Genomic DNA, 21016 nt, shown 5'->3' with positions numbered 1-21016 from the left:
AATTGTAATTCATGTTTCCACGTGTCGAAAAAATAAAAGAAAAATCTCAGAATAAAAATCTTGAGAAATTCTCAAAAAAAATCGTAGATCAAATAATTCCTCTGCGTCCTTCAGGTGTAATTCGTGTTGATTTGTTATTTCTCCAAGGTTTTAGCTGGTGACCATCTCTAGACGTTGACATCTGTGAAAAGTTGAACTGAGGACTGTTAACATGGTTTCATAAAATTGTTAAAACGTTCATTTCACCGTTAAAATTTGAATTATCTGTGAGGCAATTCAGGTAGGTTTTGGAAAGGAAATTTGCTTCATATACCGAACAGGCATTTCCTCCTGATCGTTAGTGTAATGTTGTTTGTGAGAGAACTTAATGTGTCGGTATGTGTAGAGGTTTTGTTGAGACAAGGGCGCCTCTAAGTCACCCTTATTTTAAAAAAAAAAAGTGCTTGTAAATATTACAAGTATGAAAAATCTTGTAGTTGAGGGTTGTTACATTTTAGGAAATGGAATTTGAAAAGGAGTACCGATTCAGTCATAACATTTACTCTTACTATAAATTACCCAAATTCTGATTAATTGCATCCTTTACACACCAAATATAATTACAATCTTGAGAAGAGAAAATAAATAAATATAACTACTAATAATTACTAAAAGCAAATTGAACTTTACATATGAATTGAATGTAATGCTGTAAATACTTTTGAAGATGTTATGAGTGTATACTGTATACTACTGCGAAATTTAAATTATAATTGGTTTCTGAATATATATGAACGCTTAAATTAACTGAAGATATTTATAAATAACAATTGAATGAAATTAAATACTTCAAATATTACCTAAAAAAATAATGTGTCGAACGATCGTCCTTCTGTTAGTATGATATTGTTAAAAATAACGTCATTAATAAAGATTAATTGTAAAATATCCTGTGCTCTTGCTAATATTGTCCACATAAATTGAAATACGTAAAATAAAATTCTAAGAATTCGAAATCTCGTTGTCCATTATTGACTCTTTCCCCACTAATGATATTGTTATCAGTCTAAGAATATTAAATATATATATACAATTGTGTGTACAAAAAAATATGGAGACAAAAAAAATGAAAGTTGACAATTGGTAGTGTTTAACTAAATATATATATATCCTAAAATTAAATGACATAAAAATGAAAACTTAATTGCAATTTATATTCCAAATGTTGCCAGATGAAGAAATATCGTTCTGAACGGACATAAGGTTGCATGTTCTTTTGTATCCTTGAAGTCGCTAGCCTGAGTTGAAAGAATGCTCTATCGGCAGTTTATTCAGTTCCCCGGCTAATGCGGAATGTAAGATATCTGCTGTTTAATTTGCAACGTGTTGGTTACTTCATGTTAAGAGAGAATTTTGCTCCTGCCGATGTAGGTAGATATCGTTGCCGCAAGAAACGAATAGAATGCCTAACTTGCATATTTCTTCAGTTGTTCGGTCTTTCTGAATGTAACTCAAGTTTCCCCATTACTTAAAGAGGAAGGATTTCCGTTGCATCCGAGTTGAACTTTATCCTTTTGCTGACGAAAGACATTTTACCATGAAGGCATTTGAAGTTGACTTTGGGTATCGCTTCGAGAAGTGTGAAATACATGTGAGGGAAATTTTAAGTGGGAATTTTACAAGATGGGAAATTTCTACAATGCGGAAAAAAATTTAGGAAGCACTCTAAGTAACTTGATTATAACATTCAATAAACTAATTGAGTCGTATTTGGAATGAAATATCCCAAATTACATGGATCAATGTAACTTACATGTTTAATGAAAGATACTTTACTTATTTAAGACTCTCGTAATTCATCTCATGACTGTGTCGTTAAATTGTTAATAAAATCTGACAAGTGGCTGCTGATAACTCACGATCGTAGCTGTAACTTCTCCTATGCTCTTAATTGACTTATTAATCTTCGTATTAGATTTCAAATCTAGCTTTTATGTAAAGTTATGTAAGAAAAATATACAAAATAATTAAATCTCAATGTAAAATGCGTATAATTATAAAGGTAATCTTAATATTTATATTATTTCCATGTGATACATTTTATTATAAATATCAAAGAACTCAATATGTTCACTATTCTCTTCGTTATTATAATTATCTATATTATAATTCTTATTATCGCTCTTATTTAGTTATTATTGATCTGTAGCTCGTTTAATTGAATAATTTACTGGCTGTATGCCTAGTCAGCTCTTATTATAACTGTTCTCTTTATTTAACGTTATTTAAAACTTATAAAACTGATAATCTCATATTTCTGTCATTTATTTAGTTATTAAAATTATAAATGTAATTAACTTAAATTTAACAATTGAAATATTAAAATGTGTACTTGTTTAAACCCTATTTTGACTAACCACGCTAAATCATAGAGAATTTTAATTCTCATTTTTCCTTACCGAATGTGTTTAACACATTTTATTCATAAAAAAAATACTAAAGTCTATTATCGACTTACACTATTTATCTTTTGTAGTTCACAAAAGATTATTTCCATCAGTTCTCTGCAGGCCTACAGAAATCTGAGGAAAATTCCTTGCGCGCAATTTATATTCATCAACATTCCCTTTGTTCACTATCCGTGAATACAATAATATTAATTATTATTATTTTTGCGCGTTACTGTACTTGTTGTTCATTATTATGAAACCTCGATGTCTACGTGTTATAACTAATGATTTTAGTGTGGTAATAACTAGTTTTACACTTCCGTGCAATTATTAAGGGCTAAACAATAATATTTCACATAATTTTAGTGTTTGTTCGTTTAAAAAAAAATATTTGCAAGATGTAAAATTTATTTAGTGCATCAGAGTACTGAAAAGGAAGTTACGTACAGGGTAAAAGGTATGTTCTCACTCATTCACTCCTGACTGTTCCTGTTCTTCAGTCTCATCTTCACCATTTACATTCTCATCGCCGCTACCGTGTTCCGAAGCATAGTATTTTTTCAATCTCTGAACCGAAATTGAGTCGACGACTGTCTGTCCTCGTTTTGTCTTATATTCCACTTTGTAAACATTGGGATTTTCTTTTGCTATAATTTTACAAGGTCCTTTATATACTCCCGAAAAGCATTTAGCGGTGTGTACACGATGACTGCCATCGTATACTAGAACCAATTCTCCTGGTGTAAATTCAATGGACTGATGACGTTTATCGTAGTACTTTTTTGCTTGTCGGTGGCGTTTCTGTAGAGACTCATAAGCTGCTTCTCGTGCTTTTTCGAGAATCTTGAATCTCATCTCGTTGTTTACATTCACACTGGGCGTTAAATGTAGTCCGCTCTCCCAGACTAATCTAGGCGTAAATCCATGAAGAAGAAAAAATGGACTGTTCTTCAAATTCTCCTGGTAATTAACATTGTACGACCACACGGCCGATTGCAAATATAAAAGCCAATCTGTGTGTTTTGAGTTCACGAAGTTTTTCATAAGTCCCTGTAAAATAGCATGTGATCGTTCCAATAATCCAATTAAATTGTGATTAGCTGCTGGAGCGAATTTAAGATGGATTCCACATTTCTCCGATAGTTCTTTAAATAAACTAGCTGTGAATGAAGTACCTCTGTCCGTATCTATACGAGAAGGACATCCAAAGCGTAGAATTACATTTTCAAAAAGGAAGTTAGCTGCTGTCTCACTTGAAGTATCTGCTACTGATTGAGCAATTAAAAATCGAGTACCATGATCGATTGCACTTAGTATGTATTTATGGCGGAGCAAACCACTTGGTGGATACGGTCCGCTAAAATCTAAAGCGATTCTATCGAATGGTTTCTGTGAGTTGAACGTTAAAAGTTCTCCATATGGTGCTCCTTTAATGCGCTTATTCTGCTGACAAATTACACACTCCTTGACTATTTTCTGAATATGGTTCTTCATGAATGGAAAGTAAATCCTATCCAACGCATTCTTGTATGTTTTAGTGAAGCCATAATGTGCTCCTCCAGCTGGTAAACTATGCAATGTCTCAATGACAGTGTTGCGAAGTGACTTCGGTATGCATAATAATTTCTTAGTCGTAGCTCCCAGTTTATGTTGTCTATAAAGAAGTCCATTTTCCATAACATAATAGCAAGCTTGCCTCTGCAGGGAGGGGTTGGGTGGGTTGTTGCCCCCCTCGTCTTCTTTTCCTTCCAAAATATTAATGATATTTCCAAAAAAAGAATCCTCTCGTTGGTGTATAGCAACATCAATTGTCTCATTTAACAATAACAATGTACGTGGCTCTGGAAGCTCCTCGTCTTCTCCCTGTGGATCATGTTCTGTTTCTCTGCTGATTGCATCCGCCATATTTTGTGTAGTTTTGCAGTGAATTGGCGTAAAATCGAACTCGGCCATCAACGTGTACCATCTAAATAATTTGTTTGAAAGTTGCGTTGAGGATCGAATGAATGTGATTGCTTGGTTGTCGGTAAATAATTCGAAATGTCTCCCCAGTAAGAAGAATCTGAATGACTTAAATGCGTATATGATTGCCAACAATTCTTGCTCGATGGTTGAAAGTCGAGTTTCATGGTCTTTTAAAACTCTACTGCAATAGGAAATAGGCTGAAAATCACCGTTCGCATTCGGTTGTAAAATCACCGCGCCAATAGCCTTACTGCTTGCATCCGTATATACCCTTACTTCTTTGGATGGATCATATGCCATTAATACAGGAGCTGTAAGTAAAGCCTCTTTCAATCTCTCAAACGCAGTTTGCTGTTCTTCCCCCCAGAGAAATTTCTTCTTTTTTCCTATCAATTTTTGCAAGGGAAGTGCCATCTCGGAATATGATTTTAAAAACTTCCTGACATAAGATGTTAATCCGAGAAATGTGCGAACTTGTTTCACAGTTGTCGGTGTCTTATATTTCTTGATAGAATCAATGATTTTGTCATTGATCCGATAGCCAAATTTTGAAATTTTATGTCCTAAGGCAATGATCTCAGTGTAGCCGAAGTGACATTTTTCTATTGCAAGTTTCAATCCCGCGGCCTGTAAACATTGTAACATTTTCTCCAGAGTTACGAGCATTTCTTCAAAGGTATTTCCGAAGCAAAATAAATCGTCCACATAATGCGCAAAGTGATTGGGATCCAAATTTGAGCACGCTAGGTGAATGCAACGAGTCATTGCACTTGATGAACTGACGTGGCCCTGTGGCACGACGTTCATTTGATACTGTGACATTCCTGGTATTGTAAATGCTGTATATTTCTTACTGTCCTCGGTGAGAGGAATATTAAAGAATCCGCTCTTCAAGTCCGCCGTACAGTAATATTTCTTGCCCCCCATATTGTATAATATTTCATTGATGTTATTCACACCCAGAGCGTCAAATACAGACGAAACATTCAATCTGCGATAATCCTGGCATAATCTATAACCCCCCTTTGCCTTCTTTACAAGGATAACTGGAGAGTTAAAGGGTGATTTTGTAGGAGAAATAACACCTTGCTTTAATAAAGTCTCAATCTGATCTTTAATTTCATCACGAAGGTGGACTGGAATCGGGTAGGATTTTAAGTGAAATTCTGTGTCATCTTTTAGTTGAATTCTATGTTTATAATTCGTGGCTCTACCTATATCATCCTTTGACCACGCAAAAACATGTGGATATTTCATTAAAACAGCCAAAAGTTGCTCTTTTTGCTGAGGTTCTAAATTCGGATTCACATCAAACCGACTAGGGTCCGCCCGTGCGTCACTGACGTTCCCTAACTCTTCCGTCGCAAAAACCTGTGCCTGTTCACCAATCTCATCCTTATTCTCATCATTAGTGTTACTCATGATTGGCCTATCCCATGTTTCAGCTTTCCCGATAATAGTGCCTTTCTTAATTGTAACATTATAATTTAAAGGATTTGTGATCCAAATGAGATTCGAATCCGGATTAATAATTGCTCTGGCAACCATCAATCCCGTTTTCTCTTGAAACTGTAGGTCCGGTTCCAAGAGTGTCCTATCTTTGTCATATGAATTAGCCAATTTCAATGGAATGCACAAATGTGTCCTGGGTTTTACTTTTATCTTTTTAGCAGCTATAAATTCTGGTTGCAAAACATGCTGTAACAAATGGGAAACTTTGATTGACACGTCAAAAGCTTTCTTATTCTCATTTTTAATTTGGTTTCTAGGAGGTGTGCCGAATCTATGCAATGTAAGCTTATTTTCCTCAAAATCTAACTTAGCCTTTTGTCCTTTCAAGAAATCGTTTCCTAATATAGTAATTTGATTAAAATCCTTAACGATTCTAAATGGATGAACAAATGTTTGGTTATGTATAGAAAATGGTAGTAACACAATTTCCTTAACCGTCAGTTGACTATTAGTGACCCCTCTAATCGCAGTATTTATATTAAATCGCTTGGCATTGACTGGTATGTTCTTATCTCCCGTTACCGAAATTTGACTTCCACTATCCAGGATGAACTGTCGAATTTCCCCATCTACTTTCACATTGATGTAAATCAAATCTTCAGAAGGAAAAGTAGAGACCGTTAGAGTTTTCCCCGTAGGTCCTACACCTAGGTCCCCGTCATATGCAGGTCTTACTCGTTTGAAATTGCTTCTGTTCTGACGAAAAGTAGAATGATTTGTATTTACAACCTGATTGGTATGGTTATTTGGATCTTCGCGCCCCTGTTGTTGGTCCAAAAATGTTCGCGGCGATGAAGATGAAAAATGCGAACGCTGAAATCGAGGGTTACCGCCATTGCGCCATCGCCCCCTATGCGAGCTTTGAGACTGTGTGTCGAGATTATTATTGTGGTTGTTATGCCAAGTATTTCTATTCTGAGCTCTATGATTACTATTATTATAATAGGTTCCCCTATTGTTTCTATCTCTATGTTCATATTCTCTAACTGGATATGAGAATGATGACTCAGTGAATGAATGTTTTTTCCGATGTTCTGCAAGTGCATTTACTTTAGCCTCAAGATTCTGAAATTGCAAAACTAAATCTGACTCATGAGACTGGAGTCCCGTGTTCGACTGAAATTGATCAAGGTCTTGTTGTAGTGCATTTAATCTTTCCTCGATCTCCCGATTAGCCTGAGAATAACTTATGTCAACATGACCATTGACCGTGCGCTGCAACGTGATAGCTTGCTGAGTCGGCATGTATGCTCGACTCGATTCAGAAAATGACAGAGCTTTCATTGTCTCACATTCAGTTTCTAGAATTTTACGTCTTTTCACAAGATATTTGAATTGTTCAACATGTTTCAGGTCTCGTAACATTTCATGCACTGAATCATATTCCCTGTTATAAACTTCTTTCATAAAGTTAGGTTGTAAACCCCCGCTTATTTGCTTAATTTGCTCACAAATGTCCATGGCAGGATCTAATTTTAATAACAATAACTGTTTTTCTCTCACATATTTTGAAACAGGTTCATTTTCCTGATGGAAGCGTAATCTGATTTGTTCTTCTAATTGAAAAGTGTCACCTGGTTCCGTAAATTCATCCACAATTTTAGTTTTTAAAGTTACAAAATCTATATCCTGTGCTTCCCGAGTTCGACTCCAAGTATTGAACCATTCCAATGCTGAATCAGCCAAAAATGCCGGTAGCATTTGCCTTTTCTTTGAGTCATTCCACTCATTAAGAATAGCTAAACTTTCAAATTTGTCAATGAATTTTAATACATCCTCGTGAATGTTACCTTGAAACTGGATAGTTTCGAGAATGTCGGGGTGGATAAATCTAGATTGCGCCATAATTCTATGATTAGCCTATGCGCAGGAAAAATGCTTGATTAGCTTAAAATTAGCACTAAGTTGCTTGTTTTCTTTTCTCATCCCCCCGTGGCTTTGACAGGACATTATCAGCAATTAAATTGTTTCTTCTCCCGGAAATTTGATAAGTTAGGTTCAACAATCGCGCAACAGAGTGACGACAGTACCGAACACAACGTTAAAATATTTAACCAACCTTTATGCAACATCCTAATGTTAATAATCTCATATTTCTACAAGCCAATCGCCGAATAACCTAGTTAAAACTCTACTCTTATTTATTTGTGCCTTACCGCGTAGCATATTGCTAGGCCTACCTTTTGCTTTCTTTTCTTGATTTTTGGTAATAATTGATTATTAACACAACGTGAAGCGCTAACAAGTGAAAATTCCGGCGCCATATCTCCCGTACTTAATTTGAAAAGCTAGAAGGCTCTATTATTTTCATCATATTTCGGGATGAAATAGATGAAAATCGCAGTATTTCACGTACTGCAGTGTTTTCTCATCACATTTGCCAAAAATGGATGAGAAGCCCTAAGCAGCCTCCACCACGTAACGCAACTCCCATGCTGCGTTTGGGATCGAACCTAGAACCTCTAGATTTAATTGGGTGATGTAGTTATTTGTTATTCATCTCTCAGATGGTTATCACTCGCTTGGCCTAAATGTGATAAATGCAAGAGGTTACCTTTTAAAGGAATGGCGATAGAAATTAACTTAGATTAGATATGGGTTTTATACTCTCCGTGACTGAACCGATATGGATTGGTTAAGGAAAGGATATTACTTGCCTTACAAATATATGGAGATTGTTCCTAGCTTGTCCTCTCAACTATCACTTGTCTCTTGTCACACACCATCGTCCAATAGTCGTTCCCCACTTTGCTCCTCTCTCACAATCCGTAGTCCTTACTCTCTCTCGTATTCTCGCCAACTGATCACACCTCCTGACAATTCCAATACTCATGCCACATACGACTTCCAAGTCAATCACCCGACCTTTGCCTGATTACTTATTCAGCATTCCTTTCTCTGATACCTGCTATGTTAAGACTTTATACTTCTTGCCCAATACCTTGGGTACGATACGCTATAAATAAAGAGCGGGTGTTTTTTATTTATAGATTATATATTATATAATTTATTTATTTATTATCCAAACTCTAGTATCCATAATTTATAATCCGATAGTACTCCTGTGACTTTCTGTGAGCCCGTAGTACCTCGGAGGCCTCTGTCGATCTCCTTGGCGTAGTGCTTAGCACATCGCGCTTCGACGCCAGGGGTCCCGGATTCGAATCCAATCGGGCAAGATATTGATTTGTCCTTAATGGGAAAATTGAGAATTTAGTAAATGTGATAGTATATGTGAAAACAAATATTGATTGATTTGCTTCATTTTACTTCGCTTCTTGTGCCACTTTTGGCTAATTTGCGAAGATAGGGATGAGTGATGAAATGATGAATGAACACTCACAAACATCCATGCCAAAGCCAGGATTCGAACCCAAACCTCTGGCGTTGAAGTGCGATGTGCTAACCACTACGCCAAGGAGGCCGGTTTGTGGAAACAAAGAAAGAGATAGAAAGGGCGGGGACTATCTCTTATGGGTTTTCCTTTCATATTTAAAAAAGACAGAAAAGCAAAAATAAACCAAATCTGTCAATCAATTCTTTCTTTGTAACTCTTTCACTATGCAATTCTTCTTTAGCATGCAACGTTTCTTATTAAAATCATAATACGATTTATGAAATGATGAAATCTGAAATTCTAATTAGAACACGGACAACCTTCTTTGTAATATATCGATGATGTTTCAGAAAAATGAATTTTTACAATACTTTTGCATGTGCAATTTTCCCCTCTTTTAAAAGTAGCATGTTTTAATTATGTTACTAATCATTAAAGGAATACCTCAATACCATCCCGAAGTATGATAATTAATATTTACCCCTCAAAGTAATGAAACACTTTCCCTCTGAAACTCGCATAGAAATGATAGCGGCCGTTTGCTTCTGCCAAGCCCCGAACGAACATAACCGAAGGGGCACCGAGCATAACCGATCCTCCCACATGACGTCACGTGTTCGTGCATGATCGGCAATTTTCGGATGGCACTACCTTATAGTATATTAAGTTACCTTGGGATGAGCTTCCCAGAGTGATTGAATGTTGATATATGTGTACTAATGCCAGTATTCCTTTACACAGGGTAGTGTAAAGCGGCTCGTATTGGTCACTCTGAGTAATGTTAATGACATCAGTAAACATGATGGAGAATATCACAGTAGGGATTCTGGGCAGGTGGCTTATTGCAACTTAGTGTCATCCTGTCAGAAGACTTGTGTTAATCTCAGTTAGCGTTAAGTAACAAAGGGTTTGTAGCCTGTGATCATTACACCATATAGGGTATACTGAAAAGGATTCATTACTTGGTATTTGAGAGTGCATTTCGTCTGGGGTAGTGATTGAATTAGTCTTTACATGCAGGCGAATTCAATATTTACGGATGAATCTTGGATTTTGTTGGCCTGTCAGCTTGATATATTTTAATCATTGTTAGCACCTGTCATGGCAACCAGTGCTATCGATAAGATGGGCAATACTTAGGGGTAGGTCACAGTGATTTCAGCGTCTAAATTAATTGTAAGAGTGACGTAATAGTTTGCTTCAATTCAGTTTCCATCTCACAAAGCATCGAGACACTGTTTTTAAGTTATCAAATCACAGTCTCGTCACACTGGTACACAATATGCATTATCTCTGCACGGAGTTGGGAGGATCATTTTCTCAAGCTGCTGTAAGGGGAAGTGTGGGGACATTTTTCTGAATGATATTTGCCAAGCAGATGTTGGCAACACTTGTCTTCGAGTGCCCAGCAATCATGGCTGAATGATGTCGTTTTGTGTGTGCGGATTCTTCTCTTGTCATTTGTGCGAGAAGGAATGTATCTAGACATATGTGTACGTTATTAAACGTGTATTTTACATAAAGGCGAGTGTCCTTTTCAGACTCACAACTTACCCAACCACCGAAAGTTTGGATACAAACTGGAACGGGGCTTGTACCCAGACATGGTCCTTCGGACCGGATTTGTGACACACTGTGAAATTGATTCTAGTGGCTTTCTGTTTCTTGTACATGCACAATTGTGAAACGTGACAATGAGTGCGTATTTGTTTGATAAATACAGTCTCTACACAGAACTTCTTATCACACCATTTGTATTTTCCGTTCATTAGTTCCTCGCCCACGAGACGCAAACAAAGAAAGTGACGTCATCAAGCCGTGATGCTGGCTTAAACAAGCATATTTCGTTACCAGCATGTAGTGCAAACTGGTTTGCCAGTTTTCGGTCGGTTCGCGGTTCGTGAACGCTTCAAAATGGAGCGAATTCTCGCAACAAGGACAGTGCTAAAACGTGAGATTACGCGTCTCGAGAATCGAGTCAATTCCGAGACTTTGAACATTGCCATGATGTCATTGTGGGTTGATATAGCGACGCAACTATCAAGTGATTGCAAGCAACTGTTAATTGATCTTCCTGAAAGGACGCTAGTGACTTCGGAAAGTATGAAGGTGAATTTTGTGTGGAAGAAGAGCGACTAGGTCAGATTGTCTACAAACTTCGGCCAGTACAGTTTGCGGCATCAGGAAGTTTTATATCATTGATGTCATCATCACGTGACAGCCCACCCCGACAACAAGTATATGAAGTTAAACTTTCTAAATTGGAAATTCCTTCCTTCGGTGGATCACTGGAGGACTAGCTAAGTTTTCACGATTTGTTTAGTGGTATTGTCGACAAAAACGCGAACTTAAGTGGCGCTCAAAAACTTCAGTATTTGAAGGCTTCGCTCAAGGACGAAGCTGCCTTGCTTATATAATCGTTAGCAGTGACAGACGAAAACTATCAACATGCGTGGGAGTTGCTCAACAACCGTTATTCTAAAAAGAGGGAATTAGTTAGCAACACTGTACAGTGACTGATGAATCAGCCGCAAGTAAATGAGAACTCGCACACAAGTTTACGTCGTCTTATTGACACTACAAATGAGTGCATTCGTGTTTTAAAAGTGCTCGGTATACCTGTTGAATCTTGGGACGCGATTCTTGTTTTCACACAACAAGACAACTCGATTCAGAATGCAAGATAGCAATGGAAACTCTCTCTCACGTTGTAAGAAGTAGCTAGTTTTTCCGAGTTGACTCAGTTCCTAGATCAGCGAGCGCGTGCATTGTCGTCAATGGCAAGTGAAACAACAATCGGCGGAATGCGGTGAGTCATAATTCCTTCGTAACATCAACTGTTTCCTTATGCCCCAAATTTCGCAGCAAGCAACACAGATTACACAAGTGTCAGGAGTTTCTTCATATGTCCGTGCAAAATAGGCACAGTTTCGTGAAAGATAAGGCGCTTTGCTTTAATTGTTTTCAAGAGCACAAAGTAAGATTATATACATCACACGGGTGTCGCCTCTGTGGAAAATATCACCACTGTTTAATTCATTTTCACAACGACAACAGGAATGGGCAGTCATCCACTTTCTCCCCCCACAAGTGTCTTCTCATGTTGCAGAAAACAAGTTAGGTAAAACATCTGGTGTACCACAAGTACTTTTATATACTGCTATTGTTAATGTTAAAAACAAACAGGGTTATTTTCAGCCTTGTCGTGTGCTCCTAGACTCGGCTTCGAAAGTGTCATTTGTGTCTGAGACGTGTTTACAAAGGTTGCATAATCTAGGCGACGCACAAACATAAATGTTTCTGGCATAACTGAAAGGGGTGTTTACACACCCAATGCTATGGCTAATGTTGTTTCTGTCAAGGTGCGAAACACAAGTGTACAGTGTAAAGGCTGTAGTAGTGAAGAAAATTACAGGTAATTTACACATACAGGACTTACCCTTGGCTGATCCAACATTTAACGTGAGTGCTCCTGTGGATATTTTATTGGGCTGTGATATTTTGCCTTTATTGTTGGGAAGTGGACGCTGGGTGGGACCTCCTGGTACTCCATAAGCATTAGAAACAGTCTTCGGTTGGGTGTTATCAGGCAAATTGATGGTAGTGTTGGTAATGCAAATACCAATTCAGTTTCATCTCTTCATGTGTCATGTGATTTAAATACTAACGTGCGTAATTTCTGGGAACTTGAAGCGTTGCCAATCCTTAATCATTTAAGGTCAGAAGAGAGAAAATTTGAAGCACATTTCATAGCTACTAACCAACAAGAAAATGTTTGATATGTGCGAGAAGGAATGTATCTAGACATATGTGTACGTTATTAAACGTGTATTTTACATAAAGGTGAGTGTCCTTTTCAAACTCACACCTTACCCAACAACCGAATGTTTGGGTACAAACTTCCCCGATAGGGGTCGAGTAACAAATCAGATACAAGCGCTGTTTTTAAAACAAATACTGGGAACCAGCACGAGTGCAAGCACGTGTGGCGTCCTGAGGGATATGGGAAAACATGAGAAGGATGTGGAAGCCAAGATGGGATGTTTCAAGTACTGGGTGAAGCTGATAGGACAGTTTCTGCGAGTTCAGATTGAGGAAGGGTTCGCACGCCACTGGGCAAGAGGGATTAGAGACGACCTGTAGATAATGGATCTTGGGGGACTGGGGGAAGAAGTGAGGGGCGAGAGGTGTGGAACTGGGATGGAGCAAATTATAAGGCAGAAGTTGGTGGCTGTTGGGGGACAGTAGCAAGCAAGACGTCGTGGCAGAATGTAGGGAGAAGTTATCGCTCGTCGCCGCACAACCGCCAGGAGTATGGGTGGAAAGGAGGGGAGGAAACGATACATTGATACATGCACGTACTACTTACCAGCAAAGAAGTAGACTCACCTGGTTCCTGTTAGGGGGGTTGGAGGCAACACAAACTCAAGGGGGCGTACGGTCGTGCCATCTGCACGTTATACGGCGAAGAGGAGACGAGCGCTCACATCCTACATGAGTGTGTTTGGTCGGTGCCTCTCAGACAACGCAAATTGGGGAACAGTGTAAGGGAGAGCATTGAGCAGACAATCCAGGCTGTATCTAGGGACGAGAGGAGTAATATAACGGATGCAAATATCAAATCCCTGGGCTCCTATTTACATGCAGTTTGGAGGGAGCGCAGAAAAGTGCTACAAGGGGTAAGTGAAAGTGAAGGGTTCAGAACAGTGGCTCCGGTATAGGCCGAGCGTGTACTGCCGTGTTGTGAAGGTAATGATAATGAACAATCTGAAATATTAGAAGAGGTCTATATTGCCATTTATACATGTACATATGTATTTTATTCTAAACGTTTCTGTTTCTAAAAGTTTCTAAATGTATGAACAGTGGGGTGTATTTTTAAGGCGGGATGTTTACATAAGAATATTGTAGGATACGCACAGCCCAAGGGGTTGTATCAATATCAATAAATATCGAATATCAAAAATATGTTAACGGTTTAAACGAGGAAAAGTAACAGCCTAATCTTTCTAAATACTTTAAGTGTTACTACTAAAGAACACGTTTATTGTAGGTATGCATTTTGAAAACTTGCATAATGGTATCAAAACAACAGTAATAACTTAGATTAAATTGCTACATGACTTTGCAATATATTTAATACGTTATGCAGCAGTAACTTCAACTATTTTTTCTCTATATAAATTAAACTATTGATGAAACGCTTATGTAATTAGAAATAAGGTTTTGGGGCCACTCAAGAGGGACAATCTCGGTTGGTCCGGTTCTTCCAGCCCTTAAGTTGTCCTTGGATACTGCAGACATCTAGTTCTACGCAGAAGAAGCAGGTATGTACCTTGATGGCGAAGGTGCCTCTCTGTGATTCGCTGTCTGAGCCAATCTTGCTGCCCCTTTTATTACCCTACTTGGGATTTAAGATCCCGCCGGGATAATTCGTAAAGGAACAAAGCATGCTGTAAATGTCGGTCTAAGAAACAACGGCATCAACTGTAAATTATACTTAACTTACACTGACTCGCAAGTTACGCTAATCTTGCGATATTAATAAGGTTAAATTTAAATCGAGATTGAGTAAAATTTCAAATCCATTCTATTCTTCAAAATTGATATGAAGTAGACCTTCAGTTTCAAATTTTTGTTTCATGAGAAACAATTAGATCATTCTGGACTCTGAAAGTTATTACGATTTTAAAATAACAACGAAAAGAAGTTACCAGCATTAAAGAGAATGAATAGGGTAGAATGTCAAGACATTCTATATGCCCCACCCCTACCGCCACCACACACCCCGGTGGACGAAGGTTGGCAGAGCTAAACTCGCGATCTCGCCAGCCACTGACGACGGTATCAAGTTCGAGTCGTTTGAGTTTTCCTTCTTAGTTTACAGTGCCCTTTCATCAATTTCATGCAGTCTCGTATACGCACAATTTATACTCATCGTTGCGATTAGCTTAAAAAGGCAGGAAAACAACGCTATAAGAGAAAGTATTTATTTAATATCAAATACATATTTATACATGCAGATGTATGCACACACGCATATGTATTTTGTTTATATGTGTGGGGGATATGAGTGTGATGAAGAAATTATAATTATTAAAAGATAAAGGATAAAATAAAGTCACTAAGCTTTTGTTGGATTCCTCATCAGAAGGCGCCCGTAACTTCACACTCGAGATGATTTTTTGAAGGACTCGGGTGTAAAACATAGCAAGTGACATTTTGTTCATTTCTGAGTTCATTGAGAAAAAGGTTATTAGAAGCTATACTGTAGATAAATTGTATTCATGTTGTGTTTACCAATTTCAGAAGGAAGGCTTCACTGAGTCCAATGCAATTTGTATGGCATGGCAATTTCACTCCGAAGTTGAAGGATGGCACATTTACTTTGTAACTCAAAAATGACCAAAATGTTTCTTACCATGTTTTAAACCCGAGCCCTGCATTTATGAAAGTGATATAACTTAAGTGATTCATAAAAACTTCAGATTACCGGTAATACTTGTACCGTACGATAGAAAATGATCATAGACACGTACATTTATTTCTTAAATAGTTTTAAGAATCATGGTACATAAAAACATAACGAGTAACAACACTGATACTAACATAACAGACATAAATATAAAAATTAATCATGTGCTCACCTTGTGTAGATGACTTGAAGAACTGTTGAGCAGAATTTTTGCAGCAGTCGGTAAAGTTTGCATCGCCAATTCTACATACCGGAACATATTTTACTGCAATAATAACAAATATTAAAAGAAGATTGAAACTAAAAAGACACAGACATAATTATATATACAGGGTGTTTCTGTGACCGTGTTACAGACGTGCAGGGATAATGGAAGAGAACAAATGCAAGGAAATGAGATAGGAAACCCTGGGTCGGAAATACCCCAGTCTAAAGTTACAAGCCAAAACCTTCGAAGGGCAGGCAGGCAACCACACACAACGCGGAGGGGAACCATAAAAGATGTCTATGGAACTGGAAAACAAACATAGAGGAATGAATGTAGTGACTTTGATAAGTAGTAACTGAAGCCATCATTACAGCAGTTGTACAAAGTGACGCCTCCTTGCCTCGATACAGGCATGAGAGCGTCGCAATAAGCTCTGTCGCATCCGCTCTAATATTCCAGGAGTCGTTCGGAACAGATCACTGGCTGCAAGGATTCTTGCCAAGAGTTACTCTATATTACCCAGAGGTGTCACGTAGACAACACTTTTGACACGACCCCACAGAAAGAAGAAAAAAGAAATTAAGTAGGGTCAGATCAGGGGAATGGGCAGGCCAAGCAACAGGTCCGCCTCTCTCTATCCACCGCTGTGGGAAGGTATGCGTCAGAATATCACGATCACCAGCTACGAAGTGGGCTGGGGCCCCATAATGCTGAAACCACATGCGTTGACGAACGAGAAGTGGGACATGTTCCAATAATTCGGAGCGGATGTCTTTTAGAAACACAGTGTACACTGGTCCAGTTAATCGTGGCGGTAAAAGATACGGACCAATTAAATGTTATCCGACAACGCCCGCCCATGTTTACAGAAAATATGTCTTACGGCCCTTCACGATTGTGGCACGGAGATTTTCATCTGCCCATGCATGGCTACTATACATTGCGACTATTCAGCATCCCGTCTCTCGTGAAACATGCCTTATTAGTGAAAAACACGCAGGCATGGAACTGGAGGTCGACCACGCAGCTCTGCAGTAACCATTCACTAAATACGACGCGGGGTGCGAAATCGGCTGCACCGAAGGCATGGTAGATGGTAAGGGTGCAGCTTCTGCTCCCTCAGAACTTTCCAAACAGTACACTAATTTCACGTGCCACAGCCCGTGTACTAATGGATGGTTGTCCGTCCACCCGATCCAGCACTGCTTCTTCAAGGTCGGGTGTACTTGCAGTTCTTTCTTCTCCTTGTTCCTGGAATTGAGGTCGCACTTATCCAGTTTCCCGTAATCGTTGGAAAAGTCTGGGAAACATTGTGTGGCTGGATGTCTGCGCCGTGTCTGCGCAGCGTGTCATTGTAATGCTGCCCATCGACCACAGAAACGTATAGAGGACATCAAAAGAAACAATTTTTTGTGAGTAAAATTTTTCTCGTTGGTGCGTCGTTTCGGCACTACAGTCGTTCAAAAAAGCCCGTTTTGCCGCCTGAATGCAGTAGTAGTAGTATTAATGAAATGCCATAGTTCGAGGGGGCTTGATTCCCATGGCACCTCTTCTTCGTACGGGCTGGTGTGCTCTGCTCCAGTACGCAGTGCAATTCAGAACACACAAAAAAAAGAGAGAGAAAGAAGCAAGATTGTTTGAACAATTTGAAGTGTGAAGAAGGATGCCGGTTAAGCCAAATGATCAGACATTTAAAGTTGATCTTATACTAATAACGTAATTCCCACTCCGAAAAAAATGATCTTTTAATACTAACATTCTGAAAACAAGTTCATGAGCCAAATAACCTTGTGCATAAAAGAAAATATTTTCGATAATTAAGAAAAAATGCAAGGCAAAAGAATAAAAACTTTGAAAATAAGAAAATACACAGAAATAAAAAAAAAACATTTTCTTAAACAAATTTTTAATGTGAACCTGTAAAAACCTACGAAAATAACATTGACCCTTTTTCCCTGATTTTGCAAGAATTTCAATTTCATCCTAGCTTAAATGAATGGGTTTGTTGTGGAGAGAAGGAAACTCCAGAAATCTGCAGTCTGCAATATTGAATTATAGTTTTATTGCCGTTTATTCCCTGTCCTGATATTTTGCGAACTGCAATTGTGATGCCAAAAAGTATAGTTTTTATGTCACATTTAGAAATGTTTCTTCGTTTTAATAATCATTGCTAATTCGTATTCTTTAATTTATAAATATCTTATTTTGCAAACATGGTATAATTATCATGGCTGTTCAATAGTTCTGGTTTAAGAAAGAAAATTAAATGAAATTTGAAAATATTGTTAATTTGCACACACAGTACTATTTGAATCCTTCTGAGAATTGAATGTAAATAAGCACCAAGCAGTTTGCTGTGTGACAGTCTTCATCAGTAAGCGACAGTGTTGTCGGGAGAAGAGTCTACTGCTGAGTTTCATTTTTTTGTTAATTTAGTATTGCAACTCCACAATAATACATTTAGGTCTAGCTGCAATACTACCATAGCATTGGTGGTCACATCTAATACTGTAGCATTTCGCCGAGCACCGTGCTAGAGTGGTTATCACGGTACGACACTAATAGTCCCGGATTCGAATTCCGACCTTGGCATGGGTGTTCTATGTGAGTGTACCTCTATCAATTTCCTCATATCATCACTCATCTTCATCGTCGCAATTGGTCAAAAGTGTCAGAAAAGCGACGTAAAATAACTTAATTCTATCAATCCAACAGCATTTGGATCTTCTCTTTCTTCCAAATTTTCGGATTTGGCCTCCCCATAAAATATAAATAAATATGGCTAGGAGCCTGAACCACACAGAATTATTGCCATAGCGCAAAGCCAAACGTTTGCACACGCATGGCTGAAAATGATTATCAAGGTTTCATATTCGTTTAAGCTGCCTTATATGTGCTGTACAGCGGGATGTACAAAGTATTGCTTGGCAAATTGTCCATGACTCTTTTCTTAAGTTTATATCTTACATCCTACGTGCTTTTAAATAATGATTTTTTATTTATACTGGAGCGGAGGTTGTCAGTAGCATTGTTTGAAGTGTTATTTCAATTCTTGAGGTTCTCATTTAATAAAACAACGAGGATGAAAATGGTGATGGTAATACTTAGCATCCAACTGTACGAGGACAAAGCTTGTATGGTAGTAATCATCTCAACAAGTTTACAAACTGTACCTTTCGTGACACGGCACACACCCATCCAGTAGTCCAATTCTTTCCAAATACGGTCCAAACACGGGAAAGTTTGAAACTGATTTTTTCGATTTTTCAGTTTTTTGGGAAGAAGAAATTAGTCTCGTGTTTCCTTTTTAAATGTTGTTTTTCGTTTTGAGAAAAAACTTTCGTTTTACGTTTTGTGAAAAAGAATTCGCATTTCGTATTGCAAAATAAAATTTGTTTTTCGTTTTTCGAAAAATATTTCAGTTTTCCGTTTTCCGAAAAAAAATTCGTGCTTGCAAAATTTGGAAGTCGTTTTCGAAAAAAATATTTTTCGATTTTGAATTTTTAGGAAAAAAAGTGTCCATCCCTAGTCTGAGACTCTCGCGAGTATTTATTAGTGAAAGTAGCAGAAGCCAAAGCGTGGGGAACAAAACACCATTCTCAAAAGTTAGATACACCGTTGTTGCAAGTGTGAAGATAATCTAAACGTAGTTGTCAGTCCTTGGGGTCAGAGAAGAAGAGAGAAGTAGGAATAGTAGAGAGGATGAAGGAACTGGAGGGGAAGAGAACAGAGTGCAGATGTACCAAGGAAAGATTTTAGAATATATTTTTAAAAAAGTAATGTGGAAAAGTAGAAACATACAGCATGGTGCGATAGGGTTGTACGAGATTATGCATACAGAATCGAGAAACAAATGAAGGGAAGAGAAAAACAAAGGAGTCAGATGTAGAAGGGATATTAGTAAACAAGTATAATAAAGGAAATGATATAGTCTCAAATAAAAAAGCTATTAAAGGAGAAATAACATAGAGACAAGAAGATAAGTGAATAATCGAATATCGATTCTATGTGGATCACTTAAATTTCAGTTAAAAATAGGCGAGCGTGCGAAGTGCAAATGTATGGAAAATGAGAAACGTAACACAAAATCAATAAAGATAGAATTAACAACTAGGTATTGTGAACAACACAGATGTAAACATTAGATATCTTTAAAAATTTAATAACAATATTGGTGTTAATCTGAAATTCTAAATTCACGACTCCCATACACAAAACAACACTTTACAGAAACTCTTTCATAGTCACCGCGATAAAAGAATGGAATGAACTTCCTACTACTGACCTCAGGAGAGTTTCACCCTGCAACATACAAATTAAACTTAAATTAACAAATAGTGCCTCCCTTTGTCTTTCTTGTAAGCTATAAGAATGTGGTATTGTCCATAGTTTTAGTTTTAACTCTGTAATAATAGTTACTAACTGTTGTTTTAGATTTTACTCTGTGTAATCAGTACATTAACAGTTTTATATTTCTAAGTACATACACACATACACACACACACACACACACACACACACACACATATATATATATATACATATATACACAAATATGTTCTATATTTTAACTTTTATACTGTAAAATGGTTATGTAAAGAAGCACAATTTGTAATATGTATTTGACAAGGATTTGTTGTAAAAGCGGCCCGTGAGGCAGAACACGCCAGCTATTCCATTCTGTTCTAATTCATGAAATGTACTCGTTCATATTATAATGTTCATTTTCACTTACAAAATTGTCCCATTACAAGATTTGCAGTAATCACGATGAGTAAAGCCACTTCTTTGTGGAACAACATCTTTCTCCTTCTTCACAACAGAGAACACACAACTTCCTACTCGTCAAGAAACGAACAGTGCCTAACAATAAGTGCGAGGGATATATGAAACTTTCGAAAACTTATTAAAATTAAGCAAATATCTTGCGAAAGAAAGTTAATTAGATCCAATGAAGACAGTGTAAAGTAATTATATGGAACAGAAATAATATACAAGGAGTACACACACACTCACACGATTATACGCTATACGATACTTCGCAGTCAAGAAGGACAGTTCAAGGCCTTTTCTCATGGAAAATTAGAGTT

At 37.6% G+C, this 21016-nt stretch overlaps 1 protein-coding gene across 1 annotated transcript in view; it reads right to left on the bottom strand.

Moving 5' to 3' along the window:
* The window catches only part of LOC145983079 (uncharacterized), a 46355-nt gene extending 25572 nt beyond the window's left edge, over positions 1–20783 (bottom strand). The window contains exons 1-2 of the mRNA XM_083116350.1: positions 20662–20783; positions 15891–15983 (exon numbers count right to left, since the gene is read on the bottom strand). Coding sequence (XP_082972476.1) covers positions 15891–15983; positions 20662–20728 — 160 coding nt within the window. The 5' untranslated portion in view covers positions 20729–20783. The remainder of the gene's footprint in view (positions 1–15890; positions 15984–20661) is intronic.
* Positions 20784–21016: the final 233 nt, after the last annotated feature.

The sequence above is a fragment of the Lepisma saccharinum genome, unplaced genomic scaffold (assembly GCF_977018435.1).
Source record: "Lepisma saccharinum unplaced genomic scaffold, izLepSacc3.1 HAP1_SCAFFOLD_628, whole genome shotgun sequence".
In the NCBI taxonomy this organism is placed as follows: domain Eukaryota; kingdom Metazoa; phylum Arthropoda; class Insecta; order Zygentoma; family Lepismatidae; genus Lepisma; species Lepisma saccharinum.
This window is presented reverse-complemented; position numbering and strand designations above follow the sequence as displayed.